This window comes from Callorhinchus milii, unplaced genomic scaffold (genome assembly GCF_018977255.1).
Source record: "Callorhinchus milii isolate IMCB2004 unplaced genomic scaffold, IMCB_Cmil_1.0 Scaffold5, whole genome shotgun sequence".
In the NCBI taxonomy this organism is placed as follows: domain Eukaryota; kingdom Metazoa; phylum Chordata; class Chondrichthyes; order Chimaeriformes; family Callorhinchidae; genus Callorhinchus; species Callorhinchus milii.
The window spans coordinates 42,479,084-42,501,908 of record NW_024704746.1 but is presented as its reverse complement, the minus strand read 5'-3'; the positions used below and the strand labels follow the sequence as shown (position 1 = coordinate 42,501,908).

The window sequence follows — 22,825 nt, the reverse complement described above, 5'->3', positions numbered from 1 at the left end:
CAGACAAAGCATCTTCTTGTTGAGCAAATGGTTGAAATGCCAGATAGACAATTGGATAATAATTAATCATATAAGCTGCTCATGCTTTTTCAAGCTCCTTTGTCAGGGCCCAACTCTTACTAACATACAGCGAGTTACAATCCAGGATTGATCTGCTGAGTCATTTCTATTTGAACCAAAGTAAATGAGGTAATCAACTTCTTCACTTCATGACTTCACTGCGGAGTCTAAGATATTTGTCACAAGCAGTAGTTTGTGGTAAGCATGTTTTCTAATGTTTACCGTTGAGCTGATCAGGATCAGCAAGATGCTGTTAGCGCCATTGCAGTTTGATTATTTCTCTGCATCGACACCGGGGCTCATAACTGCTGATTTTGGAGCATGTTGTGTGCCAATTCATAATATTCAGTGTAATGTGCTCCAAGTCTTGCAGTGGCCTTACTGGTGACAAGGATAGCAACTTGACAAATTAGGGATTGTAGGTCCCCAAAACTGTTCCATTGTCTGGGGAAGTGCATTGCCTTCCTTTGTTCCCATTTAGGGAACTAGCTGTCTATCTACCTCCATCAACTCGCTGTAAAAATACATCTGTGAACTGGAATTACCCAACTAGAAAGCTTTTATCTTCACCGCATTTTGGACATTATCAGCAGCATACAGTTTATGTCTTTACAACACTGACCTCTGAGTTCTGGCGCTGATAACTGACAGGAACCAGAATCCAAATTGTGGGGTGCTGCAACTCAAAAGATTATGTTACTCAAAAAGCAAGTTGATGCTTAGACCCACACTTCTTACATCTAGGTTTGACTACGACAACTCCTTACTTGTCAACCTTCCCAACTCTTCCCTCCACAGGCTGCAGATCAGCATGAACTCTGCAGCTCATGTCCTCTCCCGCTCCAGACTCCGTGACCCTATCAATCCCACCCTCGCCCGGCTCCACTGGATACTCCACTCCATCTTCCTGGGGGATTCAGTTCAAAATCCTCATCCTCACCTTCAAAGCCCTCCATCACCTTGTTCCTTCCTACCTCTGTGACTTGCTAACCCCATATCGACCTATCCGCTCCCTCCACTCAGCAGTCTGCTCCATATCCCCCGTCCAGCCTGCACTACCATCGGCGGTTGGTCCTTCAGTCTCTCTGCCCCACCCTTTGGAATTCTGTCCCACAATCCCTTCACCTCTCTCCCTTCCTTGCCTCCTTCAAGACCCTCTCTTCGACTATGCCTTCCACCATTCCCCTACCCCTATCTTTCCTGCCCTCCAGCCCTCCTGATTCCCTGCTCGGGTCCAAATCCAACGTCTTGGGTTGTCCTCCCAACGTGAAAGCTTCTATTGAATTTTAATTTGTTGTTGTTCTGAAAATGTGGTAATTGATAGGTTGCACAAGCCAATGCCACTTCATTTACAAAGCTGCCAACATTTTCAAGATCAGTACACCATTTTTTTCCCCCTCATTCAGATATTAAAAGCCTGAAAGATCATTTAACTGGAATAGATTCCAGTCATTTGGAAAGGCTTGGGGAGGTTGGGAATGTGAAAAGGTACAAATCACTTGTTAAATTCTGCGACTTTCCATAGCAACTTCACCATTGCAGGCACATGGGCTTCATTTCTTTCCTCCATGTCCTTCATTCCATGCCATTTATTCATTCTACATGTATTCAAGTGTTCATCCAATTTGTTTTTAAAGAGGTGCTTTGCTTTGTTTCAAAGCCACCTTCAGCAAGACTCTCTGCATCTTACCAACTCCTATTAAAAAATGCTCACTTCTGGAGAAAGCATAAGAGACTGAAAAGGCAAATTTTCGTAATTCTGTAATATAAAGCTTTAAAAAGTTTTATGCATTATATATAGAGAGAATTGTAATTACAATAGCCTCAGTAATTAATTAGCACAGAAGAAATCTTTCAGGTGACAAATTTGAGAATATTCTGAAGATAATTTTATTTTCTGTTGGATTATTAAAGGGAAAAACTATCTGTTTGTGTCTGAACATGCTTAGATGCACATCTCAAAGTATGGTCACACCTCTGCACATTCTTGTGCCTCAAGTAATACATAGGGTTGCCAGCTGATACGTTTGTTCTTTGAATAAGCTCAACATGTACAGACAAAAGCAAACATTTGTGGTATCAGTCCGTGATAAATTAATAGTTGCCACATAGCTTTTGAGTGCCTTCTTCAAATTAACCTTTTCATGTTAAGTAAAGCAGACCCATTGGCTCAGTTGGTAAAACTCTAAGAGTTAAAACCTAGTTTTGAAGAAATGGAAGATCCAATTGGTAGAGTTCAGCTATCAGACTACATCTGATCTATGCAGCGCAGAGCTAGAGAAGTAAAAGAATTAGCCAGGTTTCGTGCTCCTAATTCCTATCAAGCGTGGATGCCTTGTGGCTATAGAGGTAATACATTGAGGGTAGATAGTGAATACAGAACGCTTCTCATTTTAGGAAAGCCTCAATAAAAATATATTTAGCATGATCAGGGGAATATGAAAACACAAATTCAAGTGGTTTCTTCAGCCATCTACAGATTAACATTTTGTACATTTACATAGGAACATAAAATGCACAGGACTAGAAAAAAAACATGGCTGTTATGGTAAATGAATTGCAGTTGCCACCCACAGCCAAAATAATTGCATTTAAGATTACAAAAAATAATCTTGACGGCTTTTGTGCTGTAAATTGGGAATGCTTATGACCAACTCAAATATTGAGACCATGTAGTGCTAGTTATATTGTGACAGTGCTGAGCACATTCTTAGTCATTCATGCATAAAATTCCCTTAGCCAGAGATTTTAAGAGTAGGAAATAAAAAGCCATTTCCTGCTCTAAATCTTTGGAAGGAATATCCCTCCAGTAGGATAAATAAGGTATTAATCTCCTGCTCTTTCAAAGTACCCAGTTACAGGAAACAATCAAGATTATAATTTAGCTTTGCTAAAGGTCAATGTCAGGACCAGGCTGAAGAAGAAGAATGTAATGCAATGTTGGGATCATAAAGTCCCAAACCCATTCTTTGAAATCAGTTTCAAGAAGTCAGCACTTGATTGCTGTAACTAAAATGGTTAATTTCTCCTTGTCAAACTGTCCATTTGTCAGTGATCATTGATAAATAACAATAAAATGTACAATAAACAAGATGTCACTATACAAAAGTGTATTTGTTGTACCTGTATTCCTGTATTAGTTGCTGCTAAAGCGTACAGGCATTTGAATTAAGATTCCACATTTACATTTGAGACTAAATTGGGAGAACATTAAGTTTACCATTAGAAATGATCACAGTTTATGCTCTTTAATTAAGTACTGGAATAATATTGTAAAATATACAAATGAACGTGTGCGAGTATGAAGAGTCTTATTTAGATTTGTACATTGTGTTTTAGAAGCACTGCGAATGCCCTGTATTAATTTCAGTAGTCACTGTAGGAGTTACTGATCTCTAAAATATATACAAAACATTGGATTTAATTGCAACATGAAGGCACAATACACTTGACCGAAAAGGGAAAATAAACAAGCTGACACAGAAATTACTGAATACAGGTTTATATTACAATTCTGGTACAGTTGTGTCTGCTTCATAAAAAATAATTCATGGGTAACTTTAATACACAGCTCATTGAAGGAGTTTATGTGGGCACAAAGCATTAACTGCATTTTGTGTATATTCTTTGCAAAAAATATTAACTACATCTGAGTCAGTGCCATGTCAGTAAAGCATTAACATTACTAACCACATTAAATTATTTACCCATCAATTCTTGGTGAATTTCTGCCCACATAATTTTGCCCTTTAAATATAATAACCACCTCTCTATAAAGAAGGCAAGTTCAGAAATTAATGTGGAAGTAACTGCTATCTATGAAGGGATACATTTTAAATAGAAACAATTAGTAACTATTCTTCTAAATAAAGGAATGGGGAAGAAATAGATCCTTAGCCAACATATTTGCCACTAAGCAAGAACAGGTTATAATTATTCTTCCACACACAAAAAGAGTAAAAGGCATGGTCTCACCATGTAAACGTAAATATGGCAACTAAACACATGATGGCTGTATCAAGTCATATTTTACAAAGTCGACATACATTATAGTGGAATCAACCACCAAGTGAATAAAATAAAATTCGAACTATTTTAGTACAAATTGTTAGAAAGAGAAAATGTCATCCTATGCAGGCTGAATTGAATAAAGAACTGCTAATGATGTTCAACTTAAGTGTATTTTAAAAAAAGGGTTCTATGAGGCAATCTCCCAAATTATTTGTGCATGTAATTCATAAAGTTCACAGTTGTGAGACCAGACCTTTTTAAAAACAGACACTAAACGTATCCAGTCACGCAAAATTTCCTTTAAATATTTTGCATTTCCTTGCCAATCTTGTAGCCCAGGATTCTATTCCAATCAACCTTAGTGCGTATGACTGGCAGCCATCGACGCAAGGCTTTAAATGTGGTGTCCGACATAGTCTGATAGTTCTCACTGATGGCCATCTGGGAGGGGGAAGGAAGAAAGAGACATTCAGCATATGATAAGGAAGAACAAGCGCTCTGAGACGCTACTCTGCGTGAAGGGCGCTATATAAATGCAAGTTATTGTTGAACAAATGCTGCAAGCAAACAATCAGCTAGGAACTCTTGAAAGACTGCTGAGTGAACCAGACACCTCAGTTTAAATTAGCCAACTTGCAAAATGCATTAGGTTTGGAAGGAGAGAGAAAGGGGGGGAGGGAGAAAGACCACACAGTGTACTAGTTTGTGTACTAGTCTCGTAAACAAAGATCTCATTCTATAGAGCAAAATAAACTAAATATGATGCCTTACATAATCCTTCCAGTACATCCTCTCCACAAGCCAGTGCCTACACTTCTTTATATGGACCATGGTTTACATGGTCCATTTCATAGCTTGGAGCGTTAAAATCTATCAGCAATTCTGTTTACCAATTTGTCTTCATAATTAATGCTAAAACAAAATGACCTGCCTTTCATCAAATACAGCAACTACAATTAACTCTCAGTCTGAACATATTTTGAGTGGCCTTGGATTGTGAATCAGCATGCCTGAACTGTCAGAACAAGCCTGCATTGTATGCCTTCTTTCATTTTGAAATCATTTCATTGCTTAACTTCAACTACAAAACTGTAGCCTGAAAAGCAAGCCAAAAAGAAAGCGGCTCAACTAAATCACATCAAATCATCCATCCGAGACCCGAGAGAATGGGGACCAAGAAAGCAGTCTTTATTAACAAGATAAAGTAATGCTCACTTTTAGGTGCAACATTTCTTTATCTTAATGTACACTTCATATTTGCATGGTCGAGTTGAAATTAAAAAATGTACAAAGTTGAAGGAGGCAGTTAAGCAGATAGATACAGGCACAACAGATGGATTTTAATGTTGCTAAATGTATGGGAATGCCTCATTAAAACAGCAAATTGCAAAGGTGTAGGCAATTGAGGATTTTCAATTAGCAAAGGAGGAAAAACATTCGGTTGCAATAATTTCACAGGAGCACAAGCGAGGTCCAGACAAGGAGGCCCTTCGGCCCCTTTGATCTCATCCTTCTAGGATATCGATTCAACTTTTCCAATGCTGTTCACCTCCTCAGCTCCAGACCATCCAGAACAACCCACGTATGCTAGATCATCCCAATCCTTGTCTGGCTCCCTATCTCACATCAGTTAAACTTTAAGATTCTCACCCTGACTCTCGAATGCCTTGCATTGCTTTGTCTCCCCCCAACTCTGCAATCTCCCAGCTACTCCCTCCACTCAGCCAACTCTACTCTCGTTAAAAATACCTCTGCCTTGCCTCTACCCGTCTGTTTTATAAACCCATCTAAAGAATTCTTGGATTGTACCTTTAGCCACCTCCCTTAATGCTCCCATCTTTTTCCCAGCTCAAGTTCCCTCTCAAAAGTGCTTGGGAGAAACTATCTATGTGAAAGATGTTCACCTCCCCAGTTTCCCAGTGCAAACTACTGCTGCTGTTGTGTATGTCCTGAAATTGCCAGTTGCTATCCTGAACTTGTGAATTTGTCATGCTCTGAAAATTTCCAGTCAATGTAAAGCAGTGATCAATGTTAATCATCTCAATGGCATCCAACTAAAAGATAAACAAAAGTAATTTTTCTATAAAAAAGCAGCGAAGCAGATTTAGAATACTGAATGCAGATTTGGGCACCTACCTTGAAATAGACATTATAATAATATAATAATAATCCTTGCATTTGATATAGCGCTTTTCACGTCTTCGAGACGTTTCAAAGCGCTTCACAGAATATGCTGTAAAGTGAATTGACTGTATATTTGTGGGCGAAACGCGGCAGCCAATTGCGCACAGCAGTGTCCCACAAACAGTCGTGGATTGAAAATGGCCAATTTATTATTGTTTTGGAGGGATTAGTATTAGGCGTCTGGAGTAAGGAAACTTGCCCAAGGTTTCACTCTGCCTGGAATTGAACCCAGGCCTCTCGCTTACATTGATACACTGGAAAGGAATCGGTGAAAACAGACCATCCAGTACTAAAATGATTTTAGGGGGCACTTAGGTCTTTCAATGCTGATTTCTAGTTATAGATAAAAGCAGGCTACTTGACTTCACTTGGATTATAAAACTAGAGGGCACATGTTTAAAATGAACATGCCTCAGCAAATACATCATTTCTACCCACAACGTGGCAAGCATGTGGAATGAACTCTGTTAACCACTTTAAAAGAGACAAATAGATATTAGATTGGAAATAATAAATAGAGTCATGTAGCTCAGTGATTAGAGCACTTGCTTTGCAAGCGAGAGACCTGGGTTCAATTCCCAGCAGGGTGAAACCTTGGGTAAGTTTCCTTACTCCACAAGCCTGATAATAATCCCTCCAAAAAAAATAAAAAATTGGTCATTTCAATCCACGACTGTTTGTGGGACGCTGCTGTGCGCAATTGGCTGCCGACATTTCGCCCACAAATATACATTCAATTCAGTCTATTCTGTGAAGTGCTTCGAGACGTCTAGAAGACGTGAAAAGCGCTATATCAAATGCAAGGACTATTATTATTATTGTAGGCGTACATTTGTAAATCCAGAGAAACACTTAAATAACTATAAAATACAACAGGCTAATCTCAAAAGGTAGATTACAAGCAAATTAAAGTAGTTTAACAGTTAGGTTTATTCCTTTCCTTCAACTGAATATTTCTCACTTGACAAATTAGCATGCTTGAGGCACCCAAAACATTTGTGTATTAAATATATTTACTTATCATTGCATACAAACACAGAATCAGAATACCGTTCGACCATCAAAATAATCCGCCCAAAAGTTAACTAGCATGATTATTATTCATTCAAGCATTCATACCTGGTATCCATTTTCTACTGATTCTATAAGTTTTGTAAACTCTTTTGCCATCTGAGCTTCATTCTGCAAAAAGAAAAGGAACATGTCACAAAAGTAAAATCTCAAATCCAATTAAGATGAAAGACTCCTCCTTCTCCCTCCCTCCCTCATAGGACATCACTTGTACACAGATAAGGGTGAAACAAACCAACCACATGGACTTTCATTACGTTTAAAATTCTTATCAGTTAATAAAGATAAGTGCCGCACCCAGAAATCTGGCAAATTTAAATCTATTGTGGAATATAGGTCAAATGGTATAGTTTTGCATTAAATAGGTTAAATCAGGGAATAAAGAGAGCTAATCTAACTCAGTGGTATTTGCATCCCTCCTCCCCTTCACCTGTGGCCCTCGGCTGCTTCATGTGCCTCTGGGCCTCCATTCACAGCCTGCGAGGCTGTGGGATGTTGACCGAGCTGAGCTTTTCCTCTTCTTGCTCTGCAATTGGCAAGGGAATGCTATTAGGAGGCAGTGGTTTTCCAGCTTCCATAAAGCAAGTGATAAGGTCCCAGTTTAAGAAGAACCATTTACAATAATACAACTATTGGTCTAATTGATTTACCCACCCCTTCCCTCCCTTCCTGCCTAGTGGGCACGTATCTGGCCTCCACCCAACACTGCTATTATTTAAATCAGGACCTCACTGTGTGGGGAATCACAAGCATATCCATACAACTCATCACTCTGTGACATAATATATTGCAGCATTACTGAAAGTGGACCTGGAGCGGGGCATTGGTTGGAACTGTGGCTCTTGACAAACATGATGAGCAATGTCGATCCAACCATCTCAGAGGGACAAGGGGTGCCCGTACTTACACCAACAGACAATGTTTCCTGTACATCTTTATGGCTGACTAGTTGAACATTGCCATCTTCATAATAATGAACCTGAAAACAAACATTTGATAAGTGGTTTGGACATGTAATTAAAATATAAATTATACTGAAAAACAACAAAACCACAAATTAGCATTCTTAGCAAACAGACCACTTAAAAAAAAGTTTGTTTTTTGGATATTCTGGGAAGTGGTGATGGGATGGGTTTCCACATGTGTTAGACCTGCTAGCCGCCCCCCAAAAAAAGTGTGGAAAGCTGAAGTACAAATGTCACCACAGCCTAGTTGGGCTGAATGGCCTGTTTTTAATCTGTACAGTCTATGCAATTCTACGTAAGAGGAATGAAAAATAAAGCAACCAAGCTATTTAATTTGGAGTACAAGTAGAAATTTATCATGGCTCAATCCAGATGAAGAGCAATCGCTCCAGATTATGGGTACGTGGTAATGTGTCAAATACATTTTGCAACAAAAGCTGGTTAGCAGCACAAGACTTATAGATGTAACTGAATGTTGTGTGGAACAGGATGGTAATATAATCCTTGCATTTGATATAACGCCTCATCACGTCTTCAAGACATCTCAAAGTACTTCACAGAATATACTGCAAAGTGTAGTGACTGTGTATTTTGGGACAAAACACAGCAGTCAATTGCACACAGCAATGTCCCACCAATAGTCATGGAGTGAGTGACCAATTATTATTATATTTTTTGAAGGGATTACTGAAAGGATATGGTATTGAGCCGTTGCGACCAAGGAAGATACAAATAATCTATTTTTTAAATTGATCATCTGCATTTTTTGCAGTTATTCCTCAGGAAATGAAACCTTATCATAGTGGTGAGAGTGGATAGTACATAATCTGTGAAAGGATGACTCTTAATGGATTGAATGACTTCTCACTGAAAGCTTTATGGTGTTGTAGATATTGGAGTATTTGAATGACTACTCTTAAGATTTTTTTTAAGTGGGGAAGATCTAAATTATTTCAAAACTGTGGGCTTTGTTTTCTGGCTCACCAGTTTTTAATAAAATAAATTACTCTCTCCTTTCCGCTCTGACTTTCTTTATAAAGTCCTTACTAGAGAAAAAAAAACACTCAAAACTGGTTTAAGAATACACACAATCCATAACACTCTGCAGTTTAGGAGTTACCAACCTGAATCTTTAAAACACCCTCCACTTGAGTTGCTGAAGGAGTGATGATAAACTTCCACTCTGATCGCCAACGCCCATTCCTTCATTCAAACGGTAAACAATTTAATGAAGTATTGAAAACAAAATGTGATTATTGAGACAACTGTGTAATTACATCATTACATCTGGTACACCTTTTGTCAAGAGAAACAGCAGGATAATTTAGGCAGTGCAACAAATTCAGCAACTGTAATTTGATACAATTGAGACCCTTGAAAGAGTTTGCTTTCAAATAAACCTCATCAACACCCCAGTAAAAACAGAACATAATCGAAAGCGATAGACGATTGAGTTTACTCAGGAAAAATAATCTAATGGTATCTAAAGAGCCTGAAGACAGAAAACATATAAAGATGCATTTAAAATTAAGTGGTGATAAAATGTTAATGGTAGGAACTTACAAATAAAACATATTTGGGACATATGGATGAGGCTACATGAAAACACTTATGGATGAAAGTCCACTGGTTGATAAAGTTCCAACTTTAGTGATATGCGCTAACCATTGGAATTTCATGCTCTCAGTACATTTAAAAAAAAGTACATTACTTTCAGTTTAAAGTTTGTAAGATACATTTCAATGCTACAAAAGCAAAACATTGTGTGCTTAATTAGGGGTGAAATGAAGTCTTCAGATTGGGAGCTCAAAACTGTTCATTACTTCCTCTGATCCAAACATTTTTCATTTGGTAGGTTTTGAATTTGATTTTGCTCCTCATCCACATTCTTAAAAAGGATTTATTAATTTATTTGGGAATATGGAATATTTGTATGAATGTCACATGCCATTAATCCAATCTTCATCAGAAATGGAATGAATCACAATTTTCTACAATTAAAAATACTGCAAATTTATATCTGTCACTGTCCTTTTAATTGCTTCGGAGGATTATATGTTTAAAATATTAACTTCTTTATAATTACTTCTCTTTGCTTGTTCGGGCATCATTTGCCTTCAAATCCTACAAAACGGAACCTAATCCTTCTGACAAAGAGACTACCCATGGCACAACTGTACATCAGCAGCTGAAATAACATTTGTTTTTCATTTTTAGTAAAAAAATTGCATTTGTTGCTTAAGTCATCTGCAGCGACGTTGTTTTATTCCTGCCTACCACCATCTACATTTATTCATTTGTGCATCAATTTAGCTCTGACCCTTGGGCATAAATCATATATTATGGATCTCCACAATGCGTTTTTTATGCTCTACGCAGTCTCAGTAAATAACTATTTTCTCTACCTTCCTTATTGGGCTTGAACTCTTATAACTTAGACAAGGTCAGTATTTTCCACAATAACAAATACCAACATAAATTGACAATTGGACAGGTGTCATCTTGTTTGTGACTAAAATATCTTTCTAAGCTTCTGATAACTCTGTTTAAGAAAGCAAAATTCTTCCAAAAACTATTACAGTAATAGCATTCCAACCTACCAGAAATTTTTAGGTTGGAATTGATGGCTCTCGATGCATATCATGATGGTTTGATGTCCGTCAATAATTTTCCCATATACCTAGAAAAAGATTTATAAGCCCGTGTTTTATAATCCCGAGGTGTGTAACATCTAAATGATAAAATTACACTGAACAATTATTTGATTGAAGCATCAGTGGTCTGCTACAACTCAAACCTGGGTCTCTCCTTGTAGCTGAGACATCCTGTAGGGCAAGAATATTCTCCTACAAAATACACAGTCAATCCTGAAGTGCATTGAGACATCTCAACAATATAAGGCGCTACATCAAATGTAATAATTAATATTATAATAAAAGTCACAAAGGTACTATCTTGCCATCACAGCACTAGAGTTGTCTGCAGCATACAATATGCAACAAACTATGACCTAGATACAGCAAACGACTGCAGTCTGCTGCTGTAGCAATGGATGATTCTAAGGATTTCATAGGTGACAACAAAGGGCCTATTTTCAAACTATTTTGCCACTATTAGCTGTTGACGACGAAGTGCTATTTTAAAGAAACATATTTGTTGAATACTGCATATTCATAATAGATCAAGAATTTCAAACAACAGCAACAAACAACAAATTACATTTGTAAAGCCTTTCACTTCAGGAGGATGTCTCAAGGTGCTGAACGGTCAGGGATTTGGAATCAGGAGGGGTGGAGGGCAGGGAGGGTAGGGGTAGGGGTAGGTGGCCGAAGGCGCAGTCGACAAAGAGCATCTTGAGACGTGCTTTGAAGGAGACAAGGGAGGGAGCTAGGTGAAGGGACTGTGGGATGGAGTTCCAAAGGGTCGGGACAGGGAGGCTGAAGGACCGACCGCCAATTGTGGGTCATGGCACGCATGTGGGGCAGAAAGGACAGTTGAGGGTCAAACAAGAAGATGCCAAGACTGGCTCAGTAAGGTGGAGTGTGCATCCATGGATGGTGATGCACGCAGTACCTGAGCTGTGGAGGTGCTGACAGGAGCCAATCAGGATGGCTTTGGTCTTGTTGATGTTCAACTGGAGAAAGTTAGCTCTCATCCAGGACTTGATGTCTGACAGACATTCTGTCAGGACAGCAGTGGTCCGGGAGTCAAGCGTGGAGGCAGAAATAAGAGTTTGGTGTCATTCACATACATGTGGAAGATGACCCCATGTCTACGGATGACGTCACCAAGAGGGAACATGTACATGTTGAAACTTACAGTACAGATACCATCCGGGTAATGTTCTTTTACATATGCCCTCACAGCAATATCCACAGCACTTCTCCAAGACTCCAATGCATTGTCAACATCATGAGGTCTGGGATCACTTGCTTCTTTCCGTAAATGATCAAATTTAAACGAGATCTTGTTCTTAGGATCCAAAAATCTACCACTGCCAAGGTCTCCATGCTCTGTTATTAAGACCTGTAACCAAATGTTATTAAAAATTACAATCTAGTCCAGAGAACAAAAATCATCTCATTTTGTAAACGCTTCTGAAACAGAAGCTCATGGTAAAATTATACCACTATCTTACATTCAATATCTCCAAGATCTTGATTCATATGCACATTGGACAAAAGATTGCTTCAGTCACTTTCACTGCTACTTTGTAAACACTTGTAACTTTTATAAATCATACAACTAATAAACATCAAATGGAATTAAGTCAGAATTACATTGCGTTTTACAAATCTGGAAACTGATCGTTTTGCCTTGTTTAGAATGCTTGTTCCCAAAGTAGTATTTAAAGGTGCTACATCTTATCCGTGATTACAAAATTAATTTTATATTTTAGTATTTTAATATTGCAAACCCATTGGAAAAAGCAACAAATTTACTTTGCAAAATGTTTAGCAAATGAGCAACAGAATACAAATCAATTTTAAAAAGCCCTATCAGCCGCTTGTGACTAACAAAATTACAGATGGCACCAATTCCTCTTCCTACAGGACGACAGAATTATTAGCAAGCTACATCAGGAATGGCTTAAACATCACCTTTCTCATTAAGTTAACAAGAGATAAGCATTGCTTTATTTTTACTCCCTTTTCTTGAGCTGAAAATTTCCTGCAGGAACATTTTTTTTAAACAAAGCATCACTATCCTACTGAAACATGTAACTGACCCAGTATAATGATCCCGGATTCGGACCTCACCATATAGAAAACATAGGCTTCTATACATATAAAAGGTAACCAACCATTGGTTATTAGACAGCCATTCTTACTTACCTACAGTAATATTAGAAATTACTTTCCCTTTCTCACCCGAGCCCTCCCACAATGAAATGCAGCATCTGAACTTGCTTTAGAAAGTACAGCATGACAGAAATACAACCCTATCATCAATGGTAGTACATATTTTTACAGGTCTGTTTAAATATCCTTTTTTGTTAACATTTGGTAACTAATAAGATACGATTCCGTACCTGATCGTCATACCCATCAATTTTTGCTGGAGTAAACTGGTCCACATTATACTGTGCAAATGCACTAGAAAGAGAGATTAATAATGGAAATTAAAAATCTGAATATCACTCCAGGATATACCAGATGGAAGATGGTTCCTAAAATGTCAAAACTACTCAACAGAATTTCAACATAGGATGTGGGCTTAAAGTACTTAAAAATCAACAAACCCTTACCCCCCAGCAATAATGTTTTGGTGTGTTAACTAGAATATTAGCACTTTTTTGAAGTATGGGATTCAGAAAACAATTTAACAATTTGTTAGAACATTATTGAAATCTCCATTTCTTATGTTAAAAATAGTTAAGTCCATTGCAAAATTGCGGTCACAGATTTGATTTCAGATTGCCTGACATGTTAGTCAGTTATTCTAGATTATGAGGATTTATTCTTATTAATTTGCTGCTTCACAACACACATTGCCTCATCAGAGGAGATCAATAGCATTACATACAACACAGTCTAGACAATGGTGCAAAACAAAAACATGCACAAATTCAATTACAGCTCCAAGCTCCTAAATTATACAAGAGTTTTGCCGACTTTCTGGAAACCAGTCACATGCACTGCATTTATTACTTCCCAGTACTGTAGAAGAAGGACGGACAAATATTCAATCAATTGCATAATTTTAAGACTTGTACTTTTTGCAGAGGTTTTACTGCAAACCAATCAGAGTTCTTGCAAGAACAAGATTACTCCACTGTCCCTATTGGCCCCAGAGCGAAAGCAACATTTTTTGGGGCTGGGAGAACGTCACCAAGCCCTGGATGAACAAGTAATAATGGAAAGAGCACAGAAAACTTTCAAAACAGTTTGTTTGAAAGCTTGTACAGTTGTTAATGTATTTAGTGTTAATCAAATTTTGAACTGAAAGTTTACAAATATTCAGGGTCAGAATATCTTTTCAGGGATTATTTCTATAGTTACTGCAGAATGAAAAGCTTTAGAAATTGTACTTACTGTGCTGTACTCTCCCTGAGAAGATTGTCATCATTAAGTAGCAACCGCACATCTGCAGGAAAATAAAAGCCGTGCTGGAGTTAGTGAAAGACAATAAATCAGTTGGATATCGTAGACAGATTATGCAAATTGCTGACATAAAAAAAATCATCCTTGCATTTGATAAAATGTCTTTCACATCAGAGGACGTCTCAAAGCATTTCACAGGATAGATACTGTGAAGTGCAATAACTATTTTATAGGCGATGCCTACAACACCTTCATCCACCTACCTACATGCATCAACCCTTCATATTTCTATTGTTAAATCACACATATCTAAAGGTTAAAAAATCTGCTTCACTATATTCATCCTTCAACAGAACTTTAGTACTTTTGGAATTGAGATTAATTTTAAATCAATAAAATTAAGAAGCCACTTTGGAATATGACCACTTGAAACAGTTAGTGAATTAAGATGTGTTGTAAGATGGTGATTACATTGCTCTTCATATGAGCAGGAATTACAGATAGGTGCAATTTTAAGATGTTTTCTGTGCATCTAACTGTCAAGGGTGATTCAGAAAGTGAGTAAAAAGGAAGAAAATGAGAATCAAACTACAAGTGCAAACAAATTTATTGGGCACCATTTAATAAGACATTTAAATCAGATTTTTTATATCAACTGAATCCTAGCATCTAATAAGATTAGAATTCATTGGAATCAAACCTAGAAAGGAGTCCCTGCTCTACTTGGCACTTCTACAAATAGCCAGATTGAGACTGGGAACTCACCATTGATGAACTTGTTCGTGTAGTAGTACGGTATAATGTGCTAATCCACAAACTTCCTTTACCAAGCTGTTTGATTTGTGGTAACTAGAGAAGAGGTAATGTACTAGTCTCCAGGTGTCTTTGTTCATTAACTCTCAACCATATTTAATCGTTAAAATAATAAGTGCTCATCAAGCTTTAGCGTAATGAATAAAGAAAATGAAAGCCTCTGTATTCTAAGTAATGTAACTGAACTTACCATTGAAAACTTCATTGAATTCCCCCGGCGGAGCGTGAATAATGAAGTTCGCCGCTATGCGTACCTGTAATTAAAAGACTTTGTAATTACAGTTCATTGAAAATCTCCAGTAACTGCTTTTAAAAATATCTTAACATCAGTTTATAGATATTCATCCAAATGATGACAGGGTCTGCTAATATTATACAGTACTTAACCTTAAATTGAATGGTACATCTGTATAACATTTTAGAATTTTCACACAGTTAAAGCCTCGAACTTTATAATCATCCTCTCCCAAAAAATCAAACATCTACAATGTCTTTGACACACATGGAAAAAGGATAGGGGAGTTAAAATTCTCTGCGATGGTCATTTCTTCGATGAAGAATGTTCCAGGTCTGGCTCCTCTTGAATTAGCTCATTTTACTCAGAAGGGCAATGGGAATGTTAAAATTGATCTTAATATCCCAAAGCTGTGTGTATGTGATGGTGATGGCTGGGGGAAGGAGGGGGTGGGGGCGAAGTGTAAGTAATCAATTGAGCTCTATTCTCACTCATGATTGCTATTTCTACTCAAAATGTAGAAGCAACAACAGAACGGACAAGGAAACTATATTTTAAGCTCAAATTCAGGGCAGTGCATTATGCCATTAATAAACAAATAAAACTAATTGATAACAACAAAATATCCCAGTTGTAGGCTTGCCGAATAGGCAGTGGGTAAGCCCATTTTCACTACCTGCTGCTGTAGCAGTTAGCCATAGGGGACAGTAGGAAGCTTCAATCTATGCCATATTTGGAATTCGCTGAAGTGGTGGGACACTATAATTAGTCTGCACTGTATCTGAAGGCTAAAATGGGAGAAGGGGGATGGGAGAAAATGGTCTTGCAGAAAAATAAGTCAAGAGGCCAACTCCTGATCACTACTAAATGAGGTGAGATTAAGCTCTGTTGTAAAGCCCCTCCATGAATGCACTGCACTTGCAGTCCTGGCTCACAAATTAAGAATGACCACTTGAGCAAAGTATTGGAGGACAGCCAGTGCCCTTGCAATCATTCCTGATCTTCAATCAGCCTTCCCTAGAATAAATAACAACACTGGGGAAAAACTCATTTTTTATCATCACCTTTTGTGTGACATTTCAGTTTCCCCCACATATGTTAAATCAGCAATAGCAAGTAGCAATCTTTGATAACACATTACTATACTAATGATCTCTCGAAGGTCTCACATTTGCAATGCAATATTTGTTAGTGGCAAGCTACAACAGAGAACTGGATGTCGAGAAATACTTAAGCCTTAACTAGGAATGTAATATCTCTCTCCACCATTGCTCTCTTTCACTGTTGCAGGTATTAATTTATCCTGAATCCACAAAGTTGAGGCTACTTTCAGGACATTTGATTTATGCAGTTATATAAAATAACTTTGCATTTCAAATAGCAACTTTCTCATTGGAAGGATGTCTCAAAGCACTTCACAATATTTACTGTAGAAAGTAGTTACTGTGCATTTTTTGAAGGCTGTTCTTGACCCTCCATATTGAACGCTATTAACCCTGGATATTGGCTCATGATTGCATTTTTTGCCAAGAGAAAGCTGTTCCAACAAATCAGCCGCTCACTACTTTCAAGAAAAGCAATGTGAAACATGAGAATCGACTAAAACCAATTCGCCACTGCTAATCCAAGTAGTCTAATAAGGACACCTCACAGTACTTCAGTTCTAAATATACAAGTGTGCACTATTGGCCTCGGGCAATCATGTGCACATGATGGCAATACGCAAGACAGGTCTGAATTCTCTACCATTCGTAATTGCTGTAACAAATTCAGAACAAAATGGAGAGCAATGTTTTGATGTAATGTACTTGTATCTTCTATTGTCAGATGAAATAATCATTGACATTAATGCAACTGTCATTTTGACATAACAAGGAAGGGTTGTCAATTAGTGGACTGCGAAATAGTAGCTGATATCCCCAAATCAGAATTTGAATTCAACATCAAAGATCATAGTTAAGATGCACTATGAAAGCTTCAATGATTAATTAAAATGTCACCCAACTATAACAAGCTGAAAACAAATTCTTCTTCCACATACTTCAAATCTGCATTAAACAACCAATTTTAAGGCAATTTAATAGTTTGATCAAATTTTAAGTCTCCCATTTCCTTTCTTTTCTCCCCCTCTCTCTCCCTCTCTCTCTTCATCTCTTCAATTCCCAGAATATTGAAAGTTTGACCAAACATAAAATTACCCAAAACAAGTGGATGCCATTCAATGTTCAGTCACACTACTGCAATAGCGCAAATGTATTTTTCAGAAACTGGGTCAACAATGTTCAGCAGGACAGAGGGTATCACATGATGCATATCAGACATGACATAAAATACTGTTTTCTTACTATGAACTGAAAGTTGTTGTAAGAAATTACATCTAGTAGAAAAATAAATATTCCTAACATCTCTATCAATAAATGGCCAGGGAGAGAGAATATACAGTACCTAATAAAGAGTTCCTACAATTACAGAAGAGGGCTAAGGGTCCTACTGTTAAATGTGGAGTCCTGTACTCAGTGATTAGAGCACTCGCCTCGCAAGCCAGATACCTGGGTTCGATTCTTAGCAGGGCGAAACCTTGTGTAAGTTTCCTAACTCCACACACCTGATAATAATCCCTCAAGAAAAAAAACAATAATCATTTAGTTATTCAATCTACGACTGTTTGTGGGACACTGCTGCGTGCAATTGTCTGCCGTGTTTCGCCTACAAAATATACAGTCAATTAACTTTACAGTATATTCTGTGAAGCGCTTTGAGACGTCTAGAAGACGTGAAAAGCGCTATATCAAATGCAAGGATTATTATTGTTATTAAATGGTACCCTAACTAAGAGAACATTTTTGTTCTTTGCTATTTCGATAACTATATTTAGATCTTTATATCTGACTAGCTGTCCCCGTTGCAGCTACGCTTGCAAACAAAGTATCCAATATGGAATGTAGATTTCAGTGATACCACTCACAAACCATGTAACATGCCATCAACACTGTGTGTACACCTTAAGCAAAACGATTGTAGATACTCCATAATTTTTGTATGCTCATTGTTAGAGCTCGCATTTTCAGTGGTACCACTCATAAACCATTTTACATGCCATAAACCCTGTGTGCACATCTTAAGCAAAACTGCCATACATGTGTGATGAGTTTGTTTAGGTCATAGCTCATCAATGATAGGAGATCCCCACCCCACCAAAATATGCCCATGACACTCCCCCATCCCAGACCTTTCTGATGAGGTATAAATTATGTCTCTACGTCAATCGGTTATTGAGTTCTTGGCTGACACACAAGACAGACATTACGCCTTATTAGTATGTATGGGTGGATGGATAGATGGATAGATAGAAAGAAATAGTGCCTATCATACCAAAACATTTCTAAGTGCTTCACTGATTAATTTCTCTCAAGCAAAGTAACTCCTTCGTTTAACAGGCTAATTCGGAAGGCCACAGTTCCAACAACGCAGCTTTCCCCCAGTACTGTATGGGTGTGAATAAGCCTGGACTATGAGCCCAAGTACTGACTTGATGCTTGACCTACAACCTTTGACACAGAGGTGGGAGTGCTACAAACTGAGTGAAGCTGATACCAAATTTATTCATAACACTGTGAAGGTCAGATCATGAAAGTCACTTGGAACAGCGGTTTTGAACTGAAGGATACATAATTTAAAAGGCTATTAAATGTAGAAGTATGGACACCAATTTTCAGTGTTAAATTATATGTGCAGGCCAACTTCAACGGTTCACTTCAAGCTTATAATGCCTGGACTACTGCAGGCTTAACTTGAAAGTAACAAAAATGCAATAAATTCATGTAAAGATGCTTAATGTTGAACTGGTATCCTGAGAAGCTGAAGTATTTGTCCATTTTAACATATGTCATCAGGTTCCAAGTCTTCAACTTTCAATATGTTCAAAACTAAATGGAATTGAATATGAAGAACAGTATCATCTGTTTAGAATTGTCAAATTCAGCATTGAACATATTTTCTTTCCCCAAATTACCACAAAACACTAAACATGAATAAACCAGAGATTGAGAAACTAATTCTGACAGATGAAATGGGGATATAGAGAACCTGCTGAGATGTGCAATTTATAACATTTCAGCGCAACAGGACAATTTTAGACAAATTTGATTTTATCAATCAATACTTCTGATAGTAGAATTAGGTCTACACCCACCACTCATAAAAAAAGGCAATTATAAATAAACCTTAGGGTCTAGTCATAATCTTCTTACAATATAAAAACTCCCTTTTCAGAAAGTAAAAACACATTTGTGTCACTTGACCTATAACGTTTCTGCATTAAATAACCGATTTTAAAGGTAATTTCAACATTGTTCCCACACTTAAAATAGTGGTGTGATCTAATATCATCTCTCCATTCATACTGACTGATACAAAGCTTATCGCATGCATCAATGAGTAAAAACTTCAATATACAGTATCCTATGACTTAAGAGTGGTTTCACTCATTACATATGGGTAAACAATACCTCCATTAGTATGAAGCCAATTCTTAGCATATGGGTAATGTCAACAACATACCTTGCATTTGATATTTCACCTATAACATTGATATGTCTCAAAGAGCTTCATAGGGAATTGCTGTTAAGTGTAGTAATTGTCTTTGTAGGCAAAGGAGGCAACTAATTTGTGGACAGCAAGGCACTACAAACAGCTATGAAATAAATGACCAATTTATATGGAATATTGTTAGCCAGGATACCAGGAGAAACTCTCCATTTTAGTCATAGTATTAATAGGATCTTTAATGTCCACTTAAACTGGGCACGTTGCTTTAACTTCTCATCTTCTCATCCAAAGGACGAGTAAACAGGGAGAGAAAGAGTATAAACAGTATAAAAAATGGGGGGAAAATAAAGCAGGTACTTCACCTCAGGTGTTGACACCGACTACTGTACTATTTACTGAAATGCTTGACAACCCTGCTGTAAATATTGCACCATAGATGGTTTTCTTACAAGTGGATGTTCCAGCTACCGAAAAAATTCCCAGTGATCCAATTGCACCAATCACAAAGGAGAATAACTGATAACAAAGTAAATATTTAAGAAAACCAACAACCTGTTTTACTTCAGGTAACTGCAAGTCATTATAATTAGTCATAATATAAATTCCAAAGCAAAAATATTATCTCCCATACAGTCCACAAAAAATCAAAGCTCATAAAACATTCAGAAATATTGGTCTATTAGCTTCATTTTAATAACAAAGGCATCAATTATATTAGAACCAACAATCTTAAATTATTTTAATAACAAACTGCTTGGATCACCTTTGGAGACACTACTATATCAAGCTCTCCCTCTCTTCTTCCTGCTGCAAATTGCGGGGGGAAAAATTCAAAGTGAGGTGAGCCACCAAATAATCTGGAGAATTATTCACTAGGATGTGCAGGGGAAAACATCTGGTTGTTTCACGGGAACTTTAATGTTTCTCTTGAAACAGCCAGTCTGTATAAAACAAATAGCTTGACAATTTCAATTGGTGCGATTTATTTCAGTGCTACTTGTTTAATCTTTCAAATTCTGCACACAAATGTTCTGGAGATGTGAGATCACTCTAGAATCCAGCAGTCAAACTGAAATTAGTAAATATATACAGTACCATCTTATGGCGCTCTTCTGTGTGTAACATTTTCCCATTTCTATTTACCACGAGCAATAGAAACAAAAACCCTACATCACTGTGATATACAAAAAAAAGAGAGAAAGGGGGTGGAGTGGGAGCTGCAAACCAGGATGTTTACTTCAGTGTTCACTGAAACTAAACAATCCAATGACCTAGAGCAAAATAATCTTGCAGTACATAGTCAAAATCAGTCCCTAAGCCTCCACCCCTCCTCAAAAATGACAAAACTCGGGCTTTAAAAAATCTACTTCCATATATTTATGCAAGGATTATTATTGTGGTTGACAACTGGGAGGAGGGGGGGGGGGAGGTAGCAAGTTCCCTTAAAGCAAAGAGACCGGGGCTCACAAGGGCTGACTGATTGTTCATCTTCTACAAACAAAATCCATGACAGTTTGTGGGACACAAACAAACAAACAAACAAACAAAAACTGACGCGTTTCGCCCACAAAATATGCAGTCAATTCACTTTACAGGACATTTCTGTGAAGCGCTTTGAGATGTCTCAACGATATGATAAGGAACAATATCCAATGCAAGGATTTTTATCAGCAATGGTACACATGGGGAAGTCTACACGTTGCCGCAGATCACTGGCGATGAAGCGCTTTGAGACGTCTCGAAGAGGCGATAGAGGCTTTAAGTCAAACGCAAGGATTATTATTATTTAACCAGATCACAAATGTAACCACTTGTAATAAGGGTGTGTGTGTGTGTGTGTGTGTGTGTGGGTGGGAGGGGGTATTAAAGGAGAGGAAAGGGCACTGACTGAAGGTGTTGTTGATGTCCTTATGGGGGGGGGGGGGTCTGGCTGGACTTCAGTCACTTTATTTAAAGACATTAAAGAGGAGTCCGGAGCTGTGTAGCCCCGCGGGGGGGGGGGGGGGGGAGGAGGCACCGTGCGGCCGAGAGAAGAGGATAAGACCCCCCCCACCTGCCCCGGGTCCCCTCCGTCCTCCTCCCCCACCCCAGGGGGTGAGAGTGTCAGACCCTGGAGCCGGGCCCCGGGGTAAAGCCCCCCCTCCCCCACCCACCCCGCCTGTGCGGCCAGCGGGCGGCTCGCCTCATCCCTCCTCACCCCCCAAGCGGGGAGGGGGGGGGAGGGGGAGGGGATGGCGCCGGGGCCGACACCGGCCCCTACAAGGACAGAGTGTGTGAGAGAGAGAGAGAGAGAGAGGGGTCCGGGGCCGCTGTGTGTGTCTCTGGGTCTGGCGGCCGGACAACCAACGGCTAAAAATAACCCCCTTCCCCCCTCTCTCTCTCTCTCCCCCCTTCTCTCTCTCTCCGCTCCCCCCTTCTCTCTCTCTCCCCCCCTTCTCTCTCTCTCCCCCCCTTCTCCCTCCCCACACACGCGCGGCGAGGCCGGTAGGGAGTGAGCGCGGACACCTCCTTGCCCGGTGGTGGGTGCCGCCGCGCCGCCGCCGCCTCTCACCTTCTCCTCCTCCGATACCTGCTCCTCGTGATCCGCCATCTTGGCCGAGGCTGGGAATGACTGGCCTTGAGCACGCGCGGCGCCGCCCCGCCCCGTCCCTCTCCTCCCTCCTTCCCTCCGTCCGTGCGCGCCCCCGCTGCTCCCCTCCCTCCGTGCGCGCCCCGATGCTCCCCTCCCTCCCTCCCTCCCTCCGTGGGCGTCCACGCCGCCGCACTCCTTCACCTCGTGCGCGTCCCCGCCACAGCCATCCTACACCCCCCCCACCCCCCGTCCTCCTTCACCCCCTCTCCCTCCTGCGCCTTCTCCTCCCCCACCATCCCCACACCTCCACCTCCCCCACCAT

General features: G+C 39.1%; 1 protein-coding gene across 1 annotated transcript; it reads right to left on the bottom strand.

Annotated features, from left to right (window-relative positions):
- Positions 1-3,548: 3,548 nt before the first annotated feature.
- On the bottom strand, positions 3,549-22,544 carry capza2 (capping actin protein of muscle Z-line subunit alpha 2). Its single transcript, NM_001292439.1, is given in 10 exon segments — positions 3,549-4,512; positions 7,375-7,437; positions 8,234-8,305; positions 9,416-9,494; positions 10,892-10,971; positions 12,111-12,317; positions 13,324-13,387; positions 14,327-14,378; positions 15,339-15,402; positions 22,483-22,544. Coding segments are annotated over 10 exon segments (861 nt in total). The 5' UTR covers positions 22,522-22,544; the 3' UTR covers positions 3,549-4,371.
- Between the last annotated feature and the right edge of the window lie 281 nt (positions 22,545-22,825).